The sequence below is a fragment of the Polyodon spathula genome, chromosome 8, assembly GCF_017654505.1.
Source record: "Polyodon spathula isolate WHYD16114869_AA chromosome 8, ASM1765450v1, whole genome shotgun sequence".
Taxonomy (NCBI): Eukaryota; Metazoa; Chordata; class Actinopteri; order Acipenseriformes; family Polyodontidae; genus Polyodon; species Polyodon spathula.
Window position 1 is genome coordinate 20,153,185 of NC_054541.1, and position 23,596 is coordinate 20,176,780.

At 37.9% G+C, this 23,596-nt stretch overlaps 1 protein-coding gene across 1 annotated transcript; it reads left to right on the plus strand.

The window, feature by feature from the left end:
• Window positions 1-870: 870 nt before the first annotated feature.
• Window positions 871-22,070, plus strand: LOC121319563 (haloacid dehalogenase-like hydrolase domain-containing 5). The gene is made up of 8 exons (XM_041257136.1): window positions 871-1,373; window positions 3,827-4,030; window positions 4,770-4,882; window positions 7,897-7,990; window positions 10,570-10,603; window positions 17,411-17,585; window positions 18,864-19,052; window positions 20,098-22,070. The coding sequence occupies exons 1-8, from the start codon at window positions 1,230-1,232 to the stop codon at window positions 20,483-20,485; spliced, it is 1,341 nt and encodes a 446-aa protein (XP_041113070.1). The 5' UTR covers window positions 871-1,229; the 3' UTR covers window positions 20,486-22,070.
• The last annotated feature ends 1,526 nt before the right edge of the window (window positions 22,071-23,596 follow it).

The following is a 23,596-nucleotide window of genomic DNA, read 5'->3' on the forward strand; positions in this document are numbered from 1 at the left end:
GCTGTTAAAGAGCAGGCTTAATCTCCACCACATCAGCTCAGCTGTTACAGCATGCTGCATCCTACACAATATCTGCTTGGAGGCATCAAAGTTTGACCTGGAGTTAGATGAGGCTTTGATGGAATAGGTTGTTTGTCACAAAATAAAAATTTTTAAAAAAGTGTACTACTATGAGGTGTGGTATGTTCCATCCGTGAATATGTACACATGCAATTTGGTTGAGAAAGCAATTTATGTTTTTGTTTTGTTTTGTTTGTTTTTTCCAGTCCAGTTAGTGTCTCTTCTACAATTTCCTTTTTCTGTTGCTTTGTTCCTTACAAAAATATAATACTATCTACAAACAAAAATTATTTTCCATCACTGGAATTTTAATTCTTTTGAGTTCTCTTGCCTTAAGTTTCCACAAGAAGTGCCCTTGCTGTGTCCCTAAAGATGCATTTTATTTATTTGTTTGGCAGGCCCCCTTATCCAGGGAAACTTACAAGAAAGTCAAAAAAAATTACAAAGCATAACTATACAGTAAGTTAGGTTATATTGTAAGACAGTATAGCAGGTACATACATAGACAACGTAAATATGGTAGTTATAATGTATAAGTACGTCACTAAAACATCAACGCATATTGTTTTATAGTTTAACTGTTTCAGAATTGAAACATTTATGTATCTGTATTACTGTGCGGTATTTAGTATGTAATTCATAGCAACAATTACATGACTGTAAAGAGATTCACACCCCCTGCTAGGTGGCAGTAGCACGTGGAATGAAGACCGCATCTGGTTGACTACACGCCTCTTCATCAGCTAACGCTCCTCTACAGTTTTGCAACTGCGGCTGCTCCAGCACAGTAACCGCATAGACACACACACCCCCATATAAATATATGGGTGCAGCACCTTTTAGACTCTGCAGGCAGGGGATGCGCAGACTCTGCGCTCAGAGGATGCGTGACCTCTGTTAGTTTTGGCTGCGGTCAAGCAGTTTGCCTTACTCGTACAGAGTATGCGCGCAGACTCGCGTAATATGACGCATAGGCTACACAGACTCTCAAAAGTCTGCGCTTGGCGAACGCAACCAATATCGTTGGCCTGCTTCTCGAACCGAGTTCATTCATGTTGTGCGTCGAGTCTCATTTTTGTGGCTTGCAAAACAAGACGGGGCAGAAGCGGCAAGTGACATTATAATTTTATATTTTTAAGAATAACAGTTGTACTAAATTGCAATTTATAATGGCAGCTTTACGAACAAGGTTCAACTATTTTAAAACAGGCTGGCAGCTAATAAAATCTCCACATCTGCTTGCATTAAATGGACATTGTAATGCTTGTAGCCAAAGATGTATGTCACTGTCGAAATGCTGCTGTAATAATCGGGTAAGTTACGGTTTCTGCTCAGAATGTCTGTACATAGGATAAGGCAGTTGTTTGAAATATGATACATCCGTAACTGTCTTTTTTTAAAACGTGATTTATAATTAGAAACGAATTCATGGTCATAGTCAATGTAGTCGAGATGGTTACATTTCAGACCACTAGGTCATAGTCTTTGTGTTTCAGACTATTTCGCAGTACAGTGGGGTTTTGTTTTTTTTTTAAAAAACGTCCCGCAGTATAATTAAGTGATAGAATTGGTGTGGTCTTATGTTCACGTGTAATAGTCTCGTCTTGTTCTTGAGCTTAGATGCTCTATCTGTACCAGCTTACAATCCTCGCGAGGTTTGAAATATGATACATCCGTAACTGTCTTTTTTTAAAACGTGATTTATAATTAGAAACGAATGTAGTGTGGTTACATTCATGGTCATAGTCTTTGTGTAGAATCTCATATATATGAGATGGGCTTCAGCGAGTTACAGGAACATAACTTTCATCGAATGTTTCTGTGACGTCATAAATTACGAGCCCGAAGGTCGAGTAAATTTATACATAAATTGTCACAGAAACTCGAGATGTGATTGTTTTACTGTAAGTCGCTGAAGAGGACCATAGTTTATTTTTTATAATACATGTATACCCTTCCAATGCTAATATTAAAGAAGACGGTTCAGCAGTACAGTTGGGTTTTTTAAACGTTTCAGTGCTGTATAGAGTTCTATGTCATTATTCCGTTTCTGGGATGCTAATGTACCAGCTTACATCCTTTTTTTTTTTTTTAACGTATTCTCATTTTGTTTATCATTTAATGAACTATTCTGTACATTAGAAACCGCTGTTGGAAAGGCTAAATTGCAGTACTCATTGTATAAAAACAGCAACTTCATCAGTTCAGGGAAGCAGTCATAGAAAAGCTGCTAAAAATGCAATATAATCTTGCAGTGATATCCTAAAAAAACAGAGAACCACGAGGAGCGTTTTCAGGTCAATTAATTTTAAAAATAGTCATCCAGTGGAATAAGTACGAAATAACCCACGACAGGGTGTGCGGTAAGACTTTTATTTGAAATGGAATTATTACAAGACAATTATTGCTGCACAGTCATGTGATCATGTTCAGCCAATCACAGTACTCAGTTTATCCAAGTTGCCAACTTTATATATGGTTTTTGCTCAAAAAAGCCAGTTCTGTTATTTTTTCACAAGAGGTTAATTAAGTAGCAGCCAGAATTGTTAGAAAGTCTAACAGTGGTGCATGTTGGGGAAACATGCACTTTAAGATTATTTTCATTGCTTGAAATACAAGAGACACATAACTCCCACACATGATAAATACACATATTGTAATGACCATAGCATGATAGTTTAGACTTGGGCGTTTATGGAGTTCATACTCGATGAAGAAGACAACAGCCAAATTTTGCAATGACTTCCAAATAATTCTGACAGTCACAAACAGGCTTTTTAGGCTCAGAAATCCAGTGATTGTCTGCAAGAATTCTTTATTATGAAAAACAGGTAAAAACAGGCTTTAGAAATTGCACTGGTTTACCATGCTGTTACTTATCACCACAGCTACTTTTCTCAAGTAAGATTAGCCTCGAATGGACGATGATATTGCTTCTATTTTTCTGGCTTGCAAGTTCGATTGCTAGACATATCAAGAGCACAATACTGTGTATATGCATGATTATAGTTTGTAATGCTATCTGGTGGAATTGTGTTAAACTGTGTTGCAGAGTACTGCAGTTTTGATAGACCTAGCTTGACTGAGAAATATGTCCGCTTTTGGTCTGTGGAAAAGGTGGCAACCCTATACCAGATGCATACCTGCCAAGTCTACCGATTTTGTCGGGAGGTGATCTCCTGTCTCCTGGTGAGACTCAGGAAACTTCTGATTTGTTCAATTTCCAATTTTAATGCAATAGTACCATAAGTAAATTTTGTTTCAAAAGCGCCACCCCCCTGCTTTGCTGGCTGGCTCAGAACTGATTACTCCTCTGTGGGTGCTGTCATGATTCTGGTGGTAACAGATGATCAGCATAGCATTGTGGAACACACAATACTCTTCTTTTTTAGCATATCATTTGTGTACATTAGCATGAAGTACAATTGAATACACTTCTTTCCTGGAGCGCCATATGAAACCAAGGAGCACCAGAGGCACTCGGAGAGGCAAAGGACGGCTTGCTAGCATCGAAAGTTGTTTCAAACGCCGCTCTATTCATGTTCTTAATGGGGACATAGTATGTATTTTGTGCTCAAGTTCAGTTGGGCACGCTGCTGGAGTATCAGTTTGAAATGGGGGTTAGACGGTACACCTAGGTTAGCACCTGTTCTTCCTGAAAGGTTCTTTTTGTCAACCAATAGAGAGAAGGTCCAGTGGTATATTTGTCAGAGAAAGCAGTGACACCAACAGCATTCTAAAGCTAATACAGAATTCTCTGTTTAAGAATCCGCCCACTTTTGGCCTGCTGTTTGACATAGACGGGGTCCTTGTCCGAGGGCGGACTCCAATTCCAGCAGCAAAAGAGTCCTTCAAGAAATTAGTGGATGGAAATGGGGAGTTCCGGGTGCCAGTGGTGTTCGTCACGAACGCTGGGAATGGCATGCGTCAAGCCAAAGCAGAGCAGCTGTCCCAGCTACTGGAAGTAGAGGTAAGAAACTGTTTACATCAAACTTTGGTTTTAACATCTGTCTTGCCATTTCTTAAAACGCCATCATGTGACATATTATAGTGCATTACAGCCTCACAAGTCCTTAACAATGGTACATATTCGTATCAGCAATACATATCCTTAGCAACCATTCACAGCAACAGTAAATGTTTGTAGCAATGATTCTGACATCTTGACATGCTTACACCTTGCTGCTTAAACACATTTGAAAGAAAATGTATAATTTCCTGTTGGACACTATCAGCTGGTTTCACAGACCACTATTAGCACTAACCTTGGACTTACTAATGTTAACTTTGATAAGATAGTGCTAATCGGTGTCTGTGAAACCACTTTGTGTGTTTTTGCAGTTTCTGCATGGTTTATATTATGCATTTACCACAGTTTACCCTGGTTTGCCATGTTTATTCATATGCTTTACCATACCTCCTATTCTTTACACAATGCTTACATACACTTTACCATGTGTTCACTATACTTTATTAAACTTCTATGATTTTACTATGGGAAACTTTTATAAGGGCAGCCCTGTATCATCCAGTCCCTCTGGGACAATAGTTTTCCAATGTACACCTGAACTCTAGTCCATATTTGTATACTGAAGGAGGACATTCATTGTAAAACAGTAGTAGAAGATGGAAATGTCTACTGTATATGCATCTCAAATTGTACACACATTAGAAAGAAGGGCTAAGACATATTCCTAATTCCTCTGCAGGTGTCCCAGGACCAGGTTATGCTGTCCCACAGTCCTTTGCGGATGTTAACCCAGTACCACAATAAGAATGTTCTGGTCTCGGGACAGGGACCTGTGGTAGAGGCTGCCCAGAAGTATCCTGTCATGATATAAAACGCTTTACTTCTTTGCTTAAAAAATAAATAAATAAATAAATGCAATCGTAAGTGAAATGGAATTAATACATTGGGCCGCAGTCAGACGATAAACGGTTTGCGTGTCCCTGATTTATAGAGAGAAAGAAATCCGGTCATTGAAATATTCCAGTTACTAGCCGATCATATTAAATATGTTTAAAAAATACTTTGTTTGATTATTAATTATGTTGATGCAGTTTTAAGAAATGTTTTGAAAACAGGACTTCACCGTCTTATAGCTTAGTGTTCTGGCATGGAGAGCAGAGCACACATAATTTGCAATGTTGAATAAGCAAGTTTCTGTATTCCTTCGAATGCAAGACGCACTTTAACCACTTTTTGCTTCTGAAAAATAGCCTGCATCTTAAATTCGAGTACAGTAGTGATGCATTTATTATCTGAAACAAAAACACAGTGGAAATTAAAAAAAAATCCAAGTTATCAAAAGTGCCCAGCCATTTAAAGTAGAGATATCAAAAACATAATCCAAGTTAAGAAACCATTGGGTAACCTTGGCCAGCACCAAGCAAATAGGTACAACTGTAAAACCGATGCGGGCCAAGGTTGCTGCAATTGTTTCTACTAACTTGGCTTGTGTTTTTGTTGCAAGTTCGATCTGCTTTTATTGTACACATTATGGGAATAGCAACATTGTTCAACCTATATTGATGCAATGTATTAAGATGTGAATCTGTGTAGCTTAGCGGTTATGAAGTTGGAGTGAAAGTATGACTAGTTAGCCTTCAAATCCCTCTCTCTCTCTCTCTCTCTCTCTCTCTCTCTCTCTCTATATATATATATATATATATATATATATATATATATATATATATATATATATATAGTCACTCTGCGTAACCTACTGTATTAAATTCGCACAGTTGTACAAATTTAATTTACAAGTTGTCATTTTTTTAATTTTTATTTTTTTGTTTTGTTTTAAACCCTACATGAGGACGTTAGTATTGTTCTGCTTATGTGTTTATAATGTGGATCTGCATCGGCCCTGCGAAACTCTCCTGTCTACAGATTAAAAGGCAACAGTTTGTTTTTAATTGAAAGCACTTTGGAGATTATACACACACCACAACCTAATTGTGTGATTTAAAAGTTTAACAGGTTCAGTGAGACCTTAAAGGAAAATTATTTGGAACCGCTGTATTCATTCCATCCCTAGTTACTACCTGCAGTATAGATTTATTTTGTTCAGAAGCAGCTTGGGTTGTTTGCTGTCTAGTATATTTAGTTTCGTTTTTTCATTCCGTTCATAATTCCCTGTGTGTGTTGCAAGTATTTTCGTATATATATTTAAATATCTTAAGCCATCTGAGACCGAAGCAAAATGAATAATGAATAATTAATAATTAGATGGGTCTTGGATAAAGGCAGCAGCTAAATTAATATGTCGTCAGGTTGCCCATTGCAGTATGCAACGAAATTAATAATATGCAAATTGTGGAATACTAACTTATTTTTGAATAGCTTCAGTATCAAATGGTAATAAATTAAATAGGATAATCCCTGAAAGGTAATATTTAAACTATTGTTGATTTTGTATATGGATGGTTGCTGTATTCTATAGTTTAGCTATCTGTGCACTCAACTTCCATAGAATGCAGACTTTGATTACACTCCAGTTTGTTTATAGCTTCCAAATGTAATTTTTAGTGGGGTGGACCCATCATTTTCCACACTACTCTGTATAATGTGTGTGATTTAAAGCAGTAGGGGTATATTTAAGTTGAATGAAAGAATATTTAGCATCAGAATATTCATTGATTTTCTTAGCAAATACCAGTTCTTTTTCCCACCAGTCTTGTATTGCAGAGGCCTTGATGATTCTAAAGTAAATTTCTTCTTGCTGTGAGCAGTACTGAAATAAAGCTCCTTCATTGTATTAATGAAGTACTTTGTCAAACTACAAGCAGACCTCTACTAGTTTAGCACATGTATAAACCATGCAAAAATGTGGTAAGGTGCCTCGATGACATTGGTGCCCACAACCTTGTAAGTGCCACATCCTTCAAAACTAATTGTAAACCCTGCTTTTAGTTCAGTTCAATAGGCCCCATAAATATGTGTTAGAAAGATAGAATTTAAGGATATCCAGGATATTAATGGTTATAAAACCCAGTGTTCAGCTTAAGGTAGACCAGTGATAACTTTCTCGTTTTAATGTGTAAAGCTTTGATCATCACTCATTAACATGTATTTCGCCATTTGTATTTGGTGTCACTGTGCTGTCACTTTTTTGCAAAAACACTTTGGTATATAGTGCTTCATAGAGTTAGTCCTCATCAAATACCCAAAATGTATGTAACCTAAGTATGGGAATCAAGTTGCTGCCTTTGGTAAGATTGTGGCTCTGTATTAAATCCCGAAGATTCAGGTTAGGGAGTACTTTGCCTAAAAGGTAGGACCTAAAAATAGACCTACATGTGTGGTACGGGACAGTAAAAGAACATAAGAAAATTTACAATCGAAATTAACATTTGTCTGGTTCCTAATATCTGGTTGATCTTAAAACTGTGTCCAGTAGGGTCTTCAAGGAACCCAGTGAATCAGCATCAACAACATGGCTAAGTAGCCCATTCCACACTCCCACCACTCTGTGTAAAGAAGCATCTACCCTCTCTCCTAAGTCTGTCTCCACTTAATTTCCAACTGTCCTCTTGAGCTGGTGTAGTCATGCAGTGCCATTTATACATTGATAATAAGTTTACCACAGTCATTTTGCATGGTAATTTTGCAGTTGCCCCATGGTTATACTATGTGGTTACCATGATATTCTTCACCACAACTCTCTGAGCTTTACAATGCTTACCTATGCTTTTATCATGCTTTCATTATGCTGTACATGTAAAGTGTTTTTGTAAATTATCTCTTAGAAATTACTGAAATCAAAAATTAGATTTTTGGCTTTTCTGTTCTGTGTGTATTAATATATTCTCACTTAACTACTGCGGCTCAAGTATGGGTTTCCAACACGTGGTAACCATAGAGATGCTACGTGAGGCCTACCCCCTGCTAGATGTGGTGGACCAAAACCGAAGGCCCAAAGATCAGGTATGTGTTTTATACTAACAAAATTCAATAGTTTCTTTATAAACTCAAGACATATTCTAACCACAATGAGTTGGGGCTAGGAGCTAGAGAACTTCTATAAATCTCGTGTCACTAACATCCCTTTCTGGCTTTGCCCCATTCAGCTAAACAAACAGGTACAATCTTCAAAAATATGGATAAATTATGAAAATCTTTTTGCATTATTCCACATTATTAGTATGTTCACACATTCTATTATATCTGTTTCACAGTGACATTGTAGTGGTGTTGAGTGAGCACTGAAGCAAGACTTGCAACCTGTTGTTCTGTTCACACTTTCCAATTTCACTTTCCTTTGAGTGCGACTGAGTCCTAGACTAACTAGTCCACCTACTGGTGTAGTTTTGAGTCTGCATTAATTCCAACACAAGTAATTTTACCCTACATTAGTGTATGTAAACAAATTTACTTTTTTGATTGCCTGTGTGTCTTGCAGGTGAAGATGTGTTTTTTTAAATTAATGTGCAGATCAAAAAACTGCCCTACAGAGTTAGCTCCAGCTTTAGCGTGTCACCACTGAAGAAACAGTAAACTGCATCAGGCCTCGGATTCATTTCTAATGTGAACAGAGCAGGGAGTAAAGGAGGGGGCAAAGCCACGTTAACTACTTCATTTTGAAAACAGTATTTGTACAGTTATGCTGTGCTATTACATTTTACCTGAGCTTTTGGGTCATTCCATGTCAGATGGACCAATGGTCTTCACCTCACTGTCTTGGATTCCTTTTAGATCAGATATGGTATTACCTGGAAATGTTTTAGTTCTCAACTCATTGTTTAAGGAAGAATGAAAATGAGCACTGAAAAAGGGCCATGTTTTGAGAGGTCTCTTGTTGTGACTGCAGGGGAGAAGGGCATTCCTTTGAAAAGGGGCAGGACTGACAGTGATGTGAACCAATCACATGACAGATGGATACTATTGCCCCGTGGTGAAAGGAGTCGGGGCAAATTTTTTTTTTTTTTTTTTTTTGCTCCAATGATGAGGTTTTAACCAATCACAGGCCAGGATTTCCAATCACCGATTAGATAGATATAATATCTGTCTATCTATCTATCTATCTATCTATCTATCTATCTATCCATACATGCATACACAGTCAAATCTGCTCATGGAACCACCTTTATTTAGCAATCACCTGGTCTAAGTGACTACTTTAAATTCCTTCCAATGATATTTGTGTTTTTATTTAACTGTATTAAGCGATCTCCTGTCTAACGCGACCACAATTCCCTTACCCAGCAACGGACACAAACCTGTATTAAGCACCCTTACACAGGGCTATTGTTGTAAGAACAATATGTTTTTAAATCCTAAATTCAAAGAAATACGGTAACCATTTTAGCAGTCTTTTATCCGTAATCAATAAAACAACAGCGTGCTCTTGTAAAGGAGGAGAGAAAATGTGGAGAAACAAAAGGTCCTCCCTAGATGACAGAATTCAAGTTATTAAATTTGTAAAGACTAGGTGCTAGAGAAACTGCTGAAGTTCAGCACTAGAAAGATTGATACAGCATTTTGAAACTGAAAGAACTAGGGTTTTAAGTTTTAGCTTTTTATTTTTGTTCACGTAACCATGTTTTGAGCCCATTCAATATGTTAAACTTTTAATTCGTAAATAGTCGCTTCTTTTTGCCTTGATGTCCTGATTGACTTGCTGATTCTGTTTCACCTTCATTATTCGAACACAAGAGCAAGCAATGACATTAATCACTTCTCCCAGATTCTACTTAAGTATAGAGCCTGTCGATGCGGGCTCTACCATGTGGTAGATGACTGCGACTGGAGTTATACGTCCCGAGCCTTAGAGCGGGCTCTATCACTATTAGAAATAGGGTTGGGAGTTTGACTGGCTATTTTTGATGGAGGTGTTGTTTGGATCCAGCCAATGGCAGACTTAAAGGCAAACCGTTAAAAGGAAAATAAACACTGAATTTCAAGCGATACTTAAGAGTATGAAAGCAGTGTACGTGGTAATTGAAAAAGATCTTTCAAGATGCAATAAAAGGCAGACTCAGGTATTGAAATTTGCAAAGGATGTAAAACATTTTGTGTGACATGAGACGGGCAAGCATTCATTACTTTCACAAAAGAATGTGTTTTGTAAATGCATTAGCTAAATGTATGTTATTAAATTACATACTTTTGTTCATATTATATCTTCTGGCTTTTACAGTGTATGCAAGACATACATAATTACAGGAAAGCATATCGGAAAGAAATAGAAAATTCATAAGTTGTGGGCCCTCAAGAGACCACTTGTATTGAGACCACTATTAGACTGTCCCTTTAGTGGTCTGTTAATACAGGTTTTTGTGTGTATATAATATATAAAATATAACTTGTAATGGAATGTACTTTTATGATTGTTAGTACGTGCAAAAATATGTTCCTAAGCTTTGAATAGGTAGTATAACATAATTTCCATGTGGCACACAAGCCGTCTGATACAAACAGACATTTCAGTTAATTGTATCATATCCCAGGGTCTAGTGTGTGTGTTATATATAATAAAAATAATTTTTTATTTTTATTTTTTTAAGATACCTCCAGACAAGGACTTCCCTCGGATTGAAGGTAATTTACTACACAGTAGTTGGTCTTCCCAAACTAACGGAACGGCTAAGCCGTTTTCCTGTAACAAAACACTTCATAGTTGTAATTCGAACTTCTACAAACTTTTCCAATTAAATCGGTTAATATTTTCTCACTCCTTTCTCCACCACACACTACACACTCCTCTGTAACACCCACACTGTTTGAGGACAAAGGAGAGCTTAAATACACAGGCTAATCGTTTTACACTTGATCAACACGTTAGGCTAGTTTACATGTTGGTTTGTTTCACGTGACTCGGCAATACAGGTGAAACTTGGCAGGGAAAGTGAAAGTGTCCCAAAAAACGGTCTCAGTATTGTACAGTGGAAAGTCTCAATTTCTTGTGAGATTCCAAGAAAAGTTCATGAAATCATCGGCCACTTACGCATGTAAACACTAGTTTCTCGAGAGTGTTAACTAGCTTGTTCAAGTCCTTTCCTAAAGCCACTGTACAAGTCGCATGGGAATACATAAGTTACCATGGTCCAAAGATGGCAGCAGGGAAATTAATGTTTTGTTTGCAGTATTTCCTTTATCAGATAACCCCACTTTTTTTTTTTTTTTTGCCTGTATTCCCTAGAACTTTGCATATTGCTAATTATACACAGATCTAAATGTGTGTTGTAAAGTATAATACAGATTGTAATTACCAAGTTTCTCTTTAAAACTATTACTAAAAATGTTTGATAAACTGCATCCCGGGCTTGTGAATTCCGGTGGTTACAGCTACTGTACCGAATACACTTGCAGTAGCTTTACAAACAACTAAAACTTACAAACTGCTCCAATGCAATTTCACCTAGTTACTTACACCTGAGCAAAACCTGTGTCCAACTTCCACTTATGCCCATTGGAGCGATGAAGAGACTCTGGTGTTAATATCCATAAGGGCAGTGGATGATGAGGCAGCTTGATACAGTGCACAACACGGATATTGTTTAACCCACTCTCAAAAATAAAATGAGGTGTGGAATTTTTTTTAACTTATTTCTTGGCAATCAACAATACTACTCCGTATTCCATTTCTTTTTTACGCAGAAGCAGTCATACTGTACAAGTACAGCGGAAATGAGGGTGTTATATTTGGTATGAAGAGATACAAAATAAGCTGATGAAACTTGTGATACAATCACATACAAAATGTGATAAATGTTAAAAGTACATTGTCAGGTTACAAAAATAAAGATAGCCCTGCATCTCTATTGGCAGAAAGATCTAACAATGAAAGCCTTTATGACTTAATGCCTTCCAGCCCTAATGGCTTCTGGGAAACAATAGCCTTTTTCTATCCAAAATAACATTTTAATTAACTAGTCCCTGTTTGCGTGAATGTCAGAACATGATTCATGCGTACCGTAGTTTTCTGGACTTTAGTATTTTATGACGGTTACCAAAGTTTATTTTTAATTTTTGGATTTTCATCTTTGTAATGCCAGCTTGATGGTGGGAATCTGTTTAACTCATATTCCACACTGGTGACCAACATAGTTACGTTGGTAGGTTTGTTACGCCAGGCCAACAAAAAAAGATGGAGAAATTGAATCATAGTACAGGCAGTCCTCGCACTTACGACACAACTGGTTCCTGAAAGTCGCGTTGTAAGTTGAAGTATCGTAAGTCGAAGCACATATTCCCATAGGAACAATGTTATTAATTGGGGTTACGTTCCTGACTCTTCAGCCAGATAATATAGTTTTTTACAAAAATGACCCGTTATATTGTACTCACGCAAATATTTATTTAACTCTTTACACTCAGCCTGGTGGTTATGCCAATATTACTGAGGCACCTACCTGACTTGTTTAAAAGTACAGACTCTGGGCTTTCCAATGACATATTCAGTGTGTGTATGTGGTACTTCTAGCAGGAAATACGATCACCTGAAGTTAAGCCCCTGTGACAGAGTTCACACCTTAGGTTTCGTTCGGAGTCGATTGCTCTTATCAGACATTAATGGCAAATAAATAAATAAAAAAAAGTTGCATGCATAAAAAAACTTAAAAAAAAAACCCTAAAAAATGCTAGACTGATTCAGGGCGACCACGACAGGTATTGCAGTTCAGACACTGAGCTGCGCACATGACGCGTGGTTCAGGTCTCACTGTGTCGTAAGTGCCGTATCGATGCCGTAAAGTCGAAGCAGGGTAATAATGCTGTGCGTTGTAAGTTGAGGATTGTCTATTTTTATTTGATGTAAATCGAACATTTACTTATATTATTAAATTACAGTGATTTGTCTTTGACTATTTTTTTCTGTTAACAGTATAGATTTATATTCTGTTTATATTCAAATAGCCTAAGCCTTAATTCCCTGTGTGTTGTACAAATCCAGCATTACAATTGGGTCATTCCCGACAGTCTCAGATTTTGCTAGAAAAATTTTCCTGGGGGTTTTCAAGCCCGCTGAGTTCAGAAATGCTAATCCATTTATTTATTTATTTATTTATTTAAATTTCCCCTTTGAGCCGTGACCTGGCAAATGTCAACCTAAAGCGAACAAGTGACCCTGACCAAAGAAATCGCTGGCACTAGCTTGGAACTAAGGGGTTATGAACTTGATTTCATTGGGACAATTCTCGGGCAACACTCCATCCGTTTGTGGTCTACTTCCGTCAGGACAATGAACTTTAAGCATGTGAGTGTTGCAGTGACGAGTAATGAAATGCAGCACTCCACGTCAACACTATATTTCAGAAGGTCGTCATTCCTTTGATCAAGAGGGGGGTCCCTGAATTGAAACACAGCTGCTAGGCAGTACAAGAATTGCAAAAACTTCAAACTTAGCTTTCATCAGCAAGACTTCAGTGTCATTGCAGAATGGCATTACTTTGCCACATCACACAGAAAAAGTCTGTCTTTTAATGCTAAGTATGTAGACGCCCAAGCCCTCATCGGCTCCAGGGAAGCGCACCACTTTTTACACGATACCCCAGGCAAAATAAAGGTCTAATTTATCAGTCAAAGTACGGAATTCTGTGTGGAGACAGTGTTGAAAGACAAAGTTGTCCAGCTTGGCTTTATCTGCAATTTGGTGACTGGGTGAATGTGTTGTATGACAATAGAATGTGCCCTTGAAGTTGAGAATGTCTCTGATGATGGAGCACAAATGAAGGTTAGGTTATGCATCCTGCCGGACCGAATACTTTAAGTGGCCCTTCCCCGAGGACAGACTGCTTCAGAGTGAAGTTGTTTTTTTTTTTTTTTTTTTTTTAGTAAAACAGTGCTTTTTACATGGCAAGTATTTTGAACTGCCTTACATGGGGAATAATTACCTTTAATAAACTACATGTGTGAATTCTAGGTGTAGCACTGCGCACAGACTTGCGTGCATTTGTATTTAATGTGTGCTCAGTAAGTACAGTTCCCAGAAAGTTTGTGAACCTGTTAGGATTTTCACATATTTCAAACCTAAAATGTCATTAGATCTTAATATAAGGCCTAATAATAGATAGATAACCTGATTAAACAATGACACAAACAGATACTTTTTCAACATTTATTTATCCACAAATGATTCAATATCCATGTGTGAAAAAGTATGTGAACCTTTAGATTTACACTGAACAAAAATAAACGCAACATGTAAAGTGTTGGTCCTGTGTTTCATGAGCTGAAATAAGATCCCAGAAATTTTCCGTACGCACAAAAGCTTATTTCTCTCAAATTTTGTGCACAAATTTGTTTACGTCCCTGTTAGTGAGCATTTCTCCTTTGCCAAGATAATCCATCCACCTGACAGGTGTGGCATATCAAAAAGCAAATTAAACAGCTGCACCTTGTGCTGGCGACAATAAAAGGCCACTCTAAAATGTGCAGTTTTGTCACACAACACAATGCCACAGATGTGTCAAGTTTTGAGGGAGAGTGCAATTGGCATGCTGACTGCAGGAATGTCCACCAGAGCTGTTGCCACAGAATTGAATGTTCTTTTTTCTACAATAAGCTGCCTCCAGCGTCATTTGAGAATTTGGCAGTACGTCCAACCGGCCTCACAACCGCAGACCATGTGTAACCACACCAGCCCAGGACCTCTGGCTTCTTCACCTTCGGGATCGTCTGAGACCAGCCACTAGGTCAGCTGATGAAACTGGGGGTTTGCACAACCGAAGAATTTCTGCACAAACTGTCAGAAACCGTCTTGGGTAAGCTCATCTGCGTGCTCGTCGTCCTCGCCAGGGTCTTGACCTGACTACAGTTCGGCGTCGTAACCGACTTCAGTGGGCAAATGCTCACCTTCGATGGCATCTTCACGGATACAGGGCAGATGGTAGACAGCGTGTATGGCATCATGTGGGCGAGCGGTTTGCTGATGTCAACGTTGTGAACAGATGGCCTGACATTTTGCTCTAGAATCTTCTGTTACAATGCAGAATTCATGGTTGTGTAAATGATGGCAAACCGTCCAGGTCCCGAGGCAGCAAAGCAGCCCCAAACCATCACACTCCCACCACCATGCTTGACGGTTGGGATGAGGTTTTCTGTTCGAACGCAGTGTTTGCTTTTTGTCAACCATAACATTTTTCATTGAGGCCAGTAAGTTCTACCTTTTGACTCGTCTGTCCAGAGAACATTGTTCCAGAAATCTTGTGGATCATCTGTGTGCTCTTTGGCGAACCTCAGACGGGCAACAATGTTCTTTTTAGAGAGCAGTGGTTTCCTCCTGACTATCTTTCCATGAACACCATTCTTGTTCAGTCTTTTTGTGATATTTGATTCATGACCACTCACTTTAGCCAAGGCGAGTGGCCTGCAGATCCTTGGATGTTATTCTGAGGTTCTTTTGCGACTTCACTGATGATTCTCTAGTTTGTTCTTTGAGAGATTTTGGTAGGATGACCGCTCCTGGGTAGAGTGACTTTTTTCTTTAACTTTCTCCATTTGTAGACTATCTGTCTGACAGTGGATTGGTGGAGCCCCAAATCCTTAGAAATGGTTTTGTAACCCTTTCTAGACTGATTAGCATCAATAACTGTTTTTCTGAGGTCCTTAGCGATTTCTTTTGATTGTGGCATGACGTGTTTCCACACAGCTGTATGATGAAAACCAAACTCACAAAGTTTCTGATCTTTATATAGGGTGGGGCCTCCCAAACTCACCCCTGAAGATCTACCTAATTATTTAAACACCTGATTCTAATTATCCCCTTACTTGAGCTGATAAAACCAGGTGTTCACTTACTTTTTCACATGCCCTGAATCTTAATTACTCATTGTTTGTCTAATTTCATACATCATTTTGTTTCAAAAGACATGGAATTGGTTAATGTAAACCCTATTGGATATTTAAGAGAAGACTCGTTTTGATTCAAGGCTATCCTGGTAAAACATATGGAATTTCCATAATTATCATTGCGGGTCACAAACTTTCTCGGCACTGTACATATTGTACATTTTATACTTCAACAGCAAGGTTTGCTTGGTTTCTTTGCGCCGCTTAAGTGTAAAAAAAAAAAATATATATATATTTTTGCATTTCTGAACTCGGCAGGCCACAATAACGGGGGTGGGGGGGGGGGTTGGGGGTACTTGAAACCAAGATTGTTTCACAAAACTTGGAAGAGTGGTCCCAGATGTTCTTACAGCAATACTGACATTTTAGGACCCGCATCCCCTACAGGGTAAAGGGTCTAAGTTTAGCCCAGTGTGATTTTTCTGGGAAGGGAAATGTTTTTAGCATTTCTGAACTCGGCAGGCCACAATAACCTCCACAGTAACTCGTTATATTAACATCCAATGTCACTGCGGCAACTTGGAGAACAACCAAAGGCAACCTTTTAATCTAGACTAGCAAGCACTGGTAAAATCAGCTCTGTTTTGAGCGCACTCGAGTTGACACGAGTTGGCTGTCCGTGGAAACAAGGTAATATTTATGAATAGCTTCAATATACAAACAACACATTTTAATAGAAAGGACAATCTCAGACAGTATTGAAACTATTGTTGATTTTATATATGGATATTTACTATATTCTTCCATAGTTCCTCTATCTGTGCACTCAACTTCTTTAGAATGTAGACTTTGCTTACATTCCGGTTTGTTTATAGCTTCCAAAGGTCAATTTTAGTGGGTTAGCCCCACAGTTTTACACACTACTTCATTTGTGATTTAAAGAAGTAGGATTATATTTTAAGTTGAGTGAAAGAATATTTACCATCAGAGTATTTAATCAATTTTCTTAGCAAATACAAGTTCTTTTTCCAACCAGTCTTGCATTGCAGAGGCCTTGATGAGCCTAGTCATTTTTTCTTCTGGTTGATCTTACCTTGCTGTGAGCTGTCCTGAAATAAAATTCCTTTTTTCTCTAATTAAGTACTTTTTCAGACGCTAACTAGCACGTACTTAAACCATACACAAATGGGCCAAAATGCACTATTGCTTGCGACATTCGGTCATAGGAAAGCAGTGATTGGTACTCGGATGTGAGCCACTGTGTCTTTTAAGAACACTCAGGAAGAGTCGTTGTCTTAAAAAAAAAAAAAAAAAAAAAAGATTTTTTTTTTTTAAATAATCTGAATTGCTTTTCTTGCAAGAACTCAAACTCCCAGAAGCAACTCGAGTGTCGAATGCACTCCAACGGGAAGTACAGCATGGAAAAGAGTCCAAGATACAGTTGTCAGTTTTACTGTTATAAATGCTGAAAAAACATAAATCAAATACACATTTTAGTTTTAGCATAAGAGATCTACAAAGTGATTGTAATATATATTAGATATGATTTACTGGAATTATTCTGTTTGCTATTTGTACTTTGAGAGGTCAGTATAGTGATATTCTGATTCTTTCCAGCTGTGATTTTGTTTGGAGAGCCAATCCGGTGGGAGACCAACCTGCAGCTTATTGTGGACTTGCTATTGACCAATGGGTACCCAGCAAATCCTGTGATGTCACCGCCCTACCCTCACATCCCTGTGCTGGCCTGTAACATGGACCTCCTCTGGATGGCAGAGGCAAAGATACCCAGGTTAGACTGGTGAAGAAACCACTCTTACTCATTTTAACCAAAAAACAGATCTAGTGGCCATTACTGAGTGCTAAGGGACCGCATCTCTTGTTTTTAACGCACTTTATAAAAGATCAGGCCAGATCAATATATGCTGAACATTTGTTACCTGTTATTCTCCACTCATTTTTATTAAATGGCTATGAGTCTTGTCAAATATTTATTTGTTTAATGGGTAAAGTCAGAAAGGAGACACTAGAGACCGTACATACAGTTGTGCTACACAGGCACTTTTATTTTTACATGTTTTGGTGAATACCCACAAGGGGCCCTGTCAGGTCGTGGTGATCCTGACAAGGCTGAAATCAAAGTTCAGCAAACTTTCTAAAAACATCACTGAGCAGCAGACTCCTCAAGGTGAAAAGGTGTGGAGATGCAGCAAAAACAAAATGGCCCATATATAATTTTAAAACTGTTGCACAAATTCTTGTGAGTTGGTGTTGTAACATTTTATTTAGATATAAATGAATTTTTGGTCTTAGAATACAACTCACAGAATGGGTTAAAGATTAAGTCAGATTCAGGTTAAATTCCTACTTGGACAGTACAAACTAGAAATAAAACAGGTTTTCGTAGGAAATTGCAGTTGATTTTGAGGGTTATAAAAACTGGCTACTTCAAAGATAAACTGAATTGAACCAGATGCTTTGAAGCTAGGGTTAGGACAAATGGGCAATTAACCAAGTGAGAAGAGATTTGTGTCTTTTTCTGATTGGTTTAAAGAAAAATCATGATGTCACTGAGAGACTGCATTTAAACTGAGAATACTAAAATGTTTTTTGTATTACTCTAATCCGTGCTTGGAAAGAGGATACCTGCAAAATGTTGTCCCCATGTAACCTTTAAGATGTCTGGTTGTAACTTTACAACTCGGAACTTTTATCTTCAATAAACTATACTTATCAGAAAGCCAAAAGAAGCAGATCAGGAGTTCTCTTTTCCTTTTTCTCGTTTATGCTTTAAATTCAACAGTCAGTAAATAAGTGCAAGGTATTTTTGCCATTTGTAGCGAATACGAACATCTGTTTTTTTTTTTTTTTTTGTATCTGAATACATCTGAAAATATTTGTTTGAATATTCTGATATTTTTGTGTAGCCATGGTGCCCAAGTCTGCTCTCTAGCCCTCTAGGAATACCTAAGAAATGTGCATCATGCTCATGCAACCTAAACGCTGTAAACATTGCTGTGTTAGAGTATATGAACCCATGTTTTTATTTTTGTACATTGTTTGTTTTCAGGTTTGGCCACGGCTCATTCCTGGTGTGCTTAGAGAGCATCTATAAGAAGATCACAGGCAAGGAGCTGAAATACGAGGCCCTGATTGGGAAGCCCAGTTTAATAACCTACAACTACGCTGAACTGCTTGTGAGGCAACAGGCAAAGAGCAGGGGCTGGTCCAGGCCAATCCGCAGGCTCTACGCTATCGGGTGAGAGCCTGGGTCACACCAACGTGGATTCTGATCTTCTGGAAATCTTGCACACCAGGATAGAATGCATTGAGTCTATGTTTTGGACTAACTGAGGAAGAAGTAGGCTAATACAATACTGATACAAAAAAAAATCAATAGGACATATCCACAAAGAAAGAATATTTTTCAAAGTACTGTATGTTTTGATAAAGAACACCCTGCGAAGTTTACAAGAAACACAACGTTACCTTTGCTGTGTCCTGTGTTGTCCATATTGCAGTGTTATATTTTTAATACATTGCCGACTCTTTGAAATTTTAAACACTTATCATGGTTCTTAAATAAACTGGGCAATATGTTTCTCAAAATTTTTATTCTGGAGCATTTGCCAGGAGAAAAAAAATCTTCTAAGGATCGCAGTGTATCCAGATCACGCTCCCCTCTGCAACAATGCTAGTTTCCACAATACGTTGAGTAGAATTTGTCCTAAACATTTAACAATTGTCAAAGATGTACAGTATAGGTTATCGGTTTTGGTCAGCTGTAGTGTTTGTTCTGTAGGATCTGTAAACTGTAAGGTTATTCAGTATTTACAGGTCTTTTCCATTTATACATACATATTTTACGCATTTAGTCTCAGTGTTTTATATTATACTTTTTTGATTGGTTGCAAAAAATCTCAGTATGTTAAAGAACATGTAAAAAAAGGCTTTGACTGTTCACCCCAATGTTTTTACTCCCAGTGTGCAACCATTTTTTTAAAGAAAAACTGTTAATGTTACATAACTAGAAACAAGCAATGCTAACAGTTTTACTTAAGCTGGTGCTCATTGCAAAGACCTTGATAAATCTGGCCCACTGAGTCTAATAATGTTTCATTTCCAAGAGTCTTGTGGAAGTAACTGGCAAATAAAATACTGATCCAAAAGCTATCAGTGGGACAAAGTGTCAGCATAAAGTGGATGAATTAAAAATATGTTTAGCGATCATTAAAAAAAAAAAAACCTAAACATGTTATCGTTGTGTATGTAATAACGTGTGTCATTTCTCCGCTGTCTTGCAGGGATAACCCCATGGCAGACATCTACGGCGCCAATCTATATAACCACTCCCTGCAGTCTGTACAGCGGTCCCGAGTCCAGGCCAAGGTGAAGGCCGGGCAGGTGGTGGAGGAGGAGGAGGAGGAGGGGGGAGAGGCTGGGTCCCCTGCTGGGGAGATAGTGGAGAGCTGTCATGCAGAGAGCTGTAGATCTATCCTGGTGTGCACAGGTGTGTACAGCCGCCATGAGGAGCTTCCTTCTGACCCACACGAGAGCGTCACCCAGCGTGTCTTTCACGGACACCGCGACTTCCGCTTTGACCCCAGCCTGGTGGAGGCGTCCTACGTTGTGCAGGACGTTAACGAGGCTGTCGACCTCATCTTCACCCAGGAGAACTGGCCCTTGAACTAGATCAGGGCTCCTAATTGTCAGTGCCTGTATGCCATAGGGAGTGGGAGCATCCAGCTGGTTATATAAAACTGCTAAGAAGCCCCTTATAAAAGTTTTCCATAGTAAAAGCACATTAGTGTAATAAAGCATAGGTAAGCATTGTAAAGCACAGAGATGTATGGTAAAGCATATTAATAAACCTGGCAAATCATGCTAAACTATAGTTATTGTATAGTATAACCTTGGGAAAACTGCAAAATTACCATGAAAATGTATTCTGGTAAACTTTTATAAGAGGCAACCTAACATAATAGACCAGGCCTAGAAACACGCAGTAGCCTTGTAACCAGTCTGGGGTTTCAAGTACGTTGTTGAACTAATCACTAATCAGGTTATATTCTTTGAACTAATCAGTCTTATCACAACCATGAGTGTGCTGATTTAACTGAGGCCTTGTACACACACATACTCCGGTTAGCACAACAGCCATATTAACAAACTGCACTGGCTGCGGTTGTTTGTTGTACACACACACACGCCTTTCATTACTGAAGTGAGTCCCTGTTTAAACTAACAGCTGAATTCTGACCACCATTACACACACACAGTTGCTGTGCAGTAACAAACCAAACTGAATTAATAACCAAACTCACTACTTGTTCTGAACAGGATTAACTAGTGCGGTTGTCGCTGCCTTTTGCAACCGAACTGTGTGTGTGCTTAAACCGTATTAAGAGCAAAAGATAAACTCGCAACCGCATTTAGCCTGTGTGTACGAGGCTTTGTCAGAGTTGTTCATACAGCTATAAAGGAGGAACAATGTATTTAACAGCCAGTCCCTGGCTCCTGATCATTTTAACAGGGATCAAGATTTTAACAGGGCTCTAGTTTTTCTGTTTTGGCTCATTTTGTGTAAAAACGGGTTACCAAGCAAAATAAACTAACTCATTGCTGGCTCTCATTGGTCAATGTATGGTATGATCTAACCAATGGTATAAGCACATATAGCTTGATACTGCACTGCCAGTTGTATCGCTCATTCTTGGGAAATTGTAGCCTATTTGCATGTTGTTACATTTGTGAATAATCATACAATGGAAATATAACGTTATTGAGTAATAGAAAACAAACTTACTATTTAAGTAAAATAATATTTTTTCTTCAAACTGGGTTAATTAGTTGATTTATTCGGTTATTCAAAGTGTGTCTCTTAATCATGACCGTGTTACAAGAGTTGTGTAGCAGCTATCTTAGTTTGCTGATTCAGCTCTTTAAAAATATAAATTTAACCACTAACTTTTCAAAAATTAATTTTATACTGTTAATGTTTTGAACAATATATTTAAAATGTTTTCGTTATTGTAGGGGGGGTTCATATTTCCATGTAAACGCTGTAATGTCAACAAATGAACCCGCAGAATAGTATGGGATGCGTTTTTTGACAAGTGTGTAAAATCTGATATACAGCAAAGTTAAAAAAACGCTACCGAAATGCATTTTCTGACGTTGCACCGGTGACCAGCTAAAACGACATTTGTGCTACTTTTCTTTAAAATATTATGGCATATTTATGGGTATTGTACCAACAATAAAAGAAAAAAATGCATACCGGTATTCCTTTTGTTGTAAGATATTATTGGGTAGGTAATGCCATGTAGAGAGGCTGTACTCCTTTAAGAAGAAAGGCATAGTGGATTATCAGCTGATGGCAGAACACTAATGCTGTCCTTACAAAGGTACCACCAAATGTTCCTGTCGGGACACTGCACTCCTGATTGGTTATCATATTATTGTTTAATAAAACCATGAATAATCCTCTCCCAACACCGAAACCCTAAACCTAAGGTCAGTGTCCTATACTGCAGCCATTGCACATCTAAAGTAGTTCATGTTTGGCAGTGAATAATTGTTTTTGTTACTTTTTAAAAAAAAAAAAAAGTGACTGGAGGTACTGACTTCCCCAGTTGTCCTGACAGGAACATTTCGTGGTACCTTTGTAGGCACTGCAAGACTAATGGGCGAGATCCAAGAGGAAGGGAATTTGGAGAGGCACCGTGCTAAACTTAAAATAAATCTAGGTGCCTCAAATACTTGGTACCAATAGGCACTGTAACATTTGTTCAAGTTTATGAGAAGCTATTTTATTGAGGTTAATGTTTAATATTTGGTACAGTATACACACAAAAAACAGAAGTGCATTATTTTTTCTTTAAGTATATTTGAAAATCTGTGCAGTTTGTCAAATGTCATGGAAAAAACTGGTATTTGTGACTTAAATTAAGAAACTTATGTTTTCAATGTGTTATTTTTTTTTAAATAAAATATGCAGCTGGTGTTAATGTTTCTTTCTTGCATGTTGGAGTACAGATCATCAAAATATGGTGACACTAATTTATTTAGAATGCAGTGCTTAAATTATTTTATAAAATTCATATTGTTGAGCTCTTACTAAATAGAAGTTATTTATATCCAAAATAACATTTTAATTAACTACTCCGTGAATGTCAGTTCCATAATGTAAGGAGGTAGGCTTGAAAAGACAAAAACACTATATTTATTTACAGGTGCCGAAACAAGAACATAGCTGAAATCAAAACAAAAAACTTAAAATAAAAAGAGCTGTATGCTATTAATAAAGAAACTCCTGAGTGCAGAATAGATACCAATTTTATTAAATGCCATCTATTTTTGACACAATAAAATACCAGTGGACAAGGGTGTTGGTGATTGGAAAACCCACATAGAAAGTGCAGCATGTAAGCAGAAAGTGAAAACCAGGTTTTTAATTGAGCACAACCAGCCATTAGTAGTAACAGACCATGCAGGCCCAATGTTTAAAAGTATGTTTAACGATTTTAGCATTGCTAAGCAATATGCATGTGGGTGTTGCAAGACTACAGCTATAATAATAAAGAATGCTCTTGCACCACAGTGTACCAACGCCATACCTGAACTTGTTAAGACAGAACCCTTTAGGTTATGTCTTGATGGAAGCAATGATGTATATGGAGATAAACTGTATCCTTTATTAGTTCAGTTTCTTGACCCTTCAAATTAGACTGGGAATGCTCGAGGTGATGATCTGCAATTATGATTCTACTGCAAATGGTATTTTTAACCGGGTGAATGATT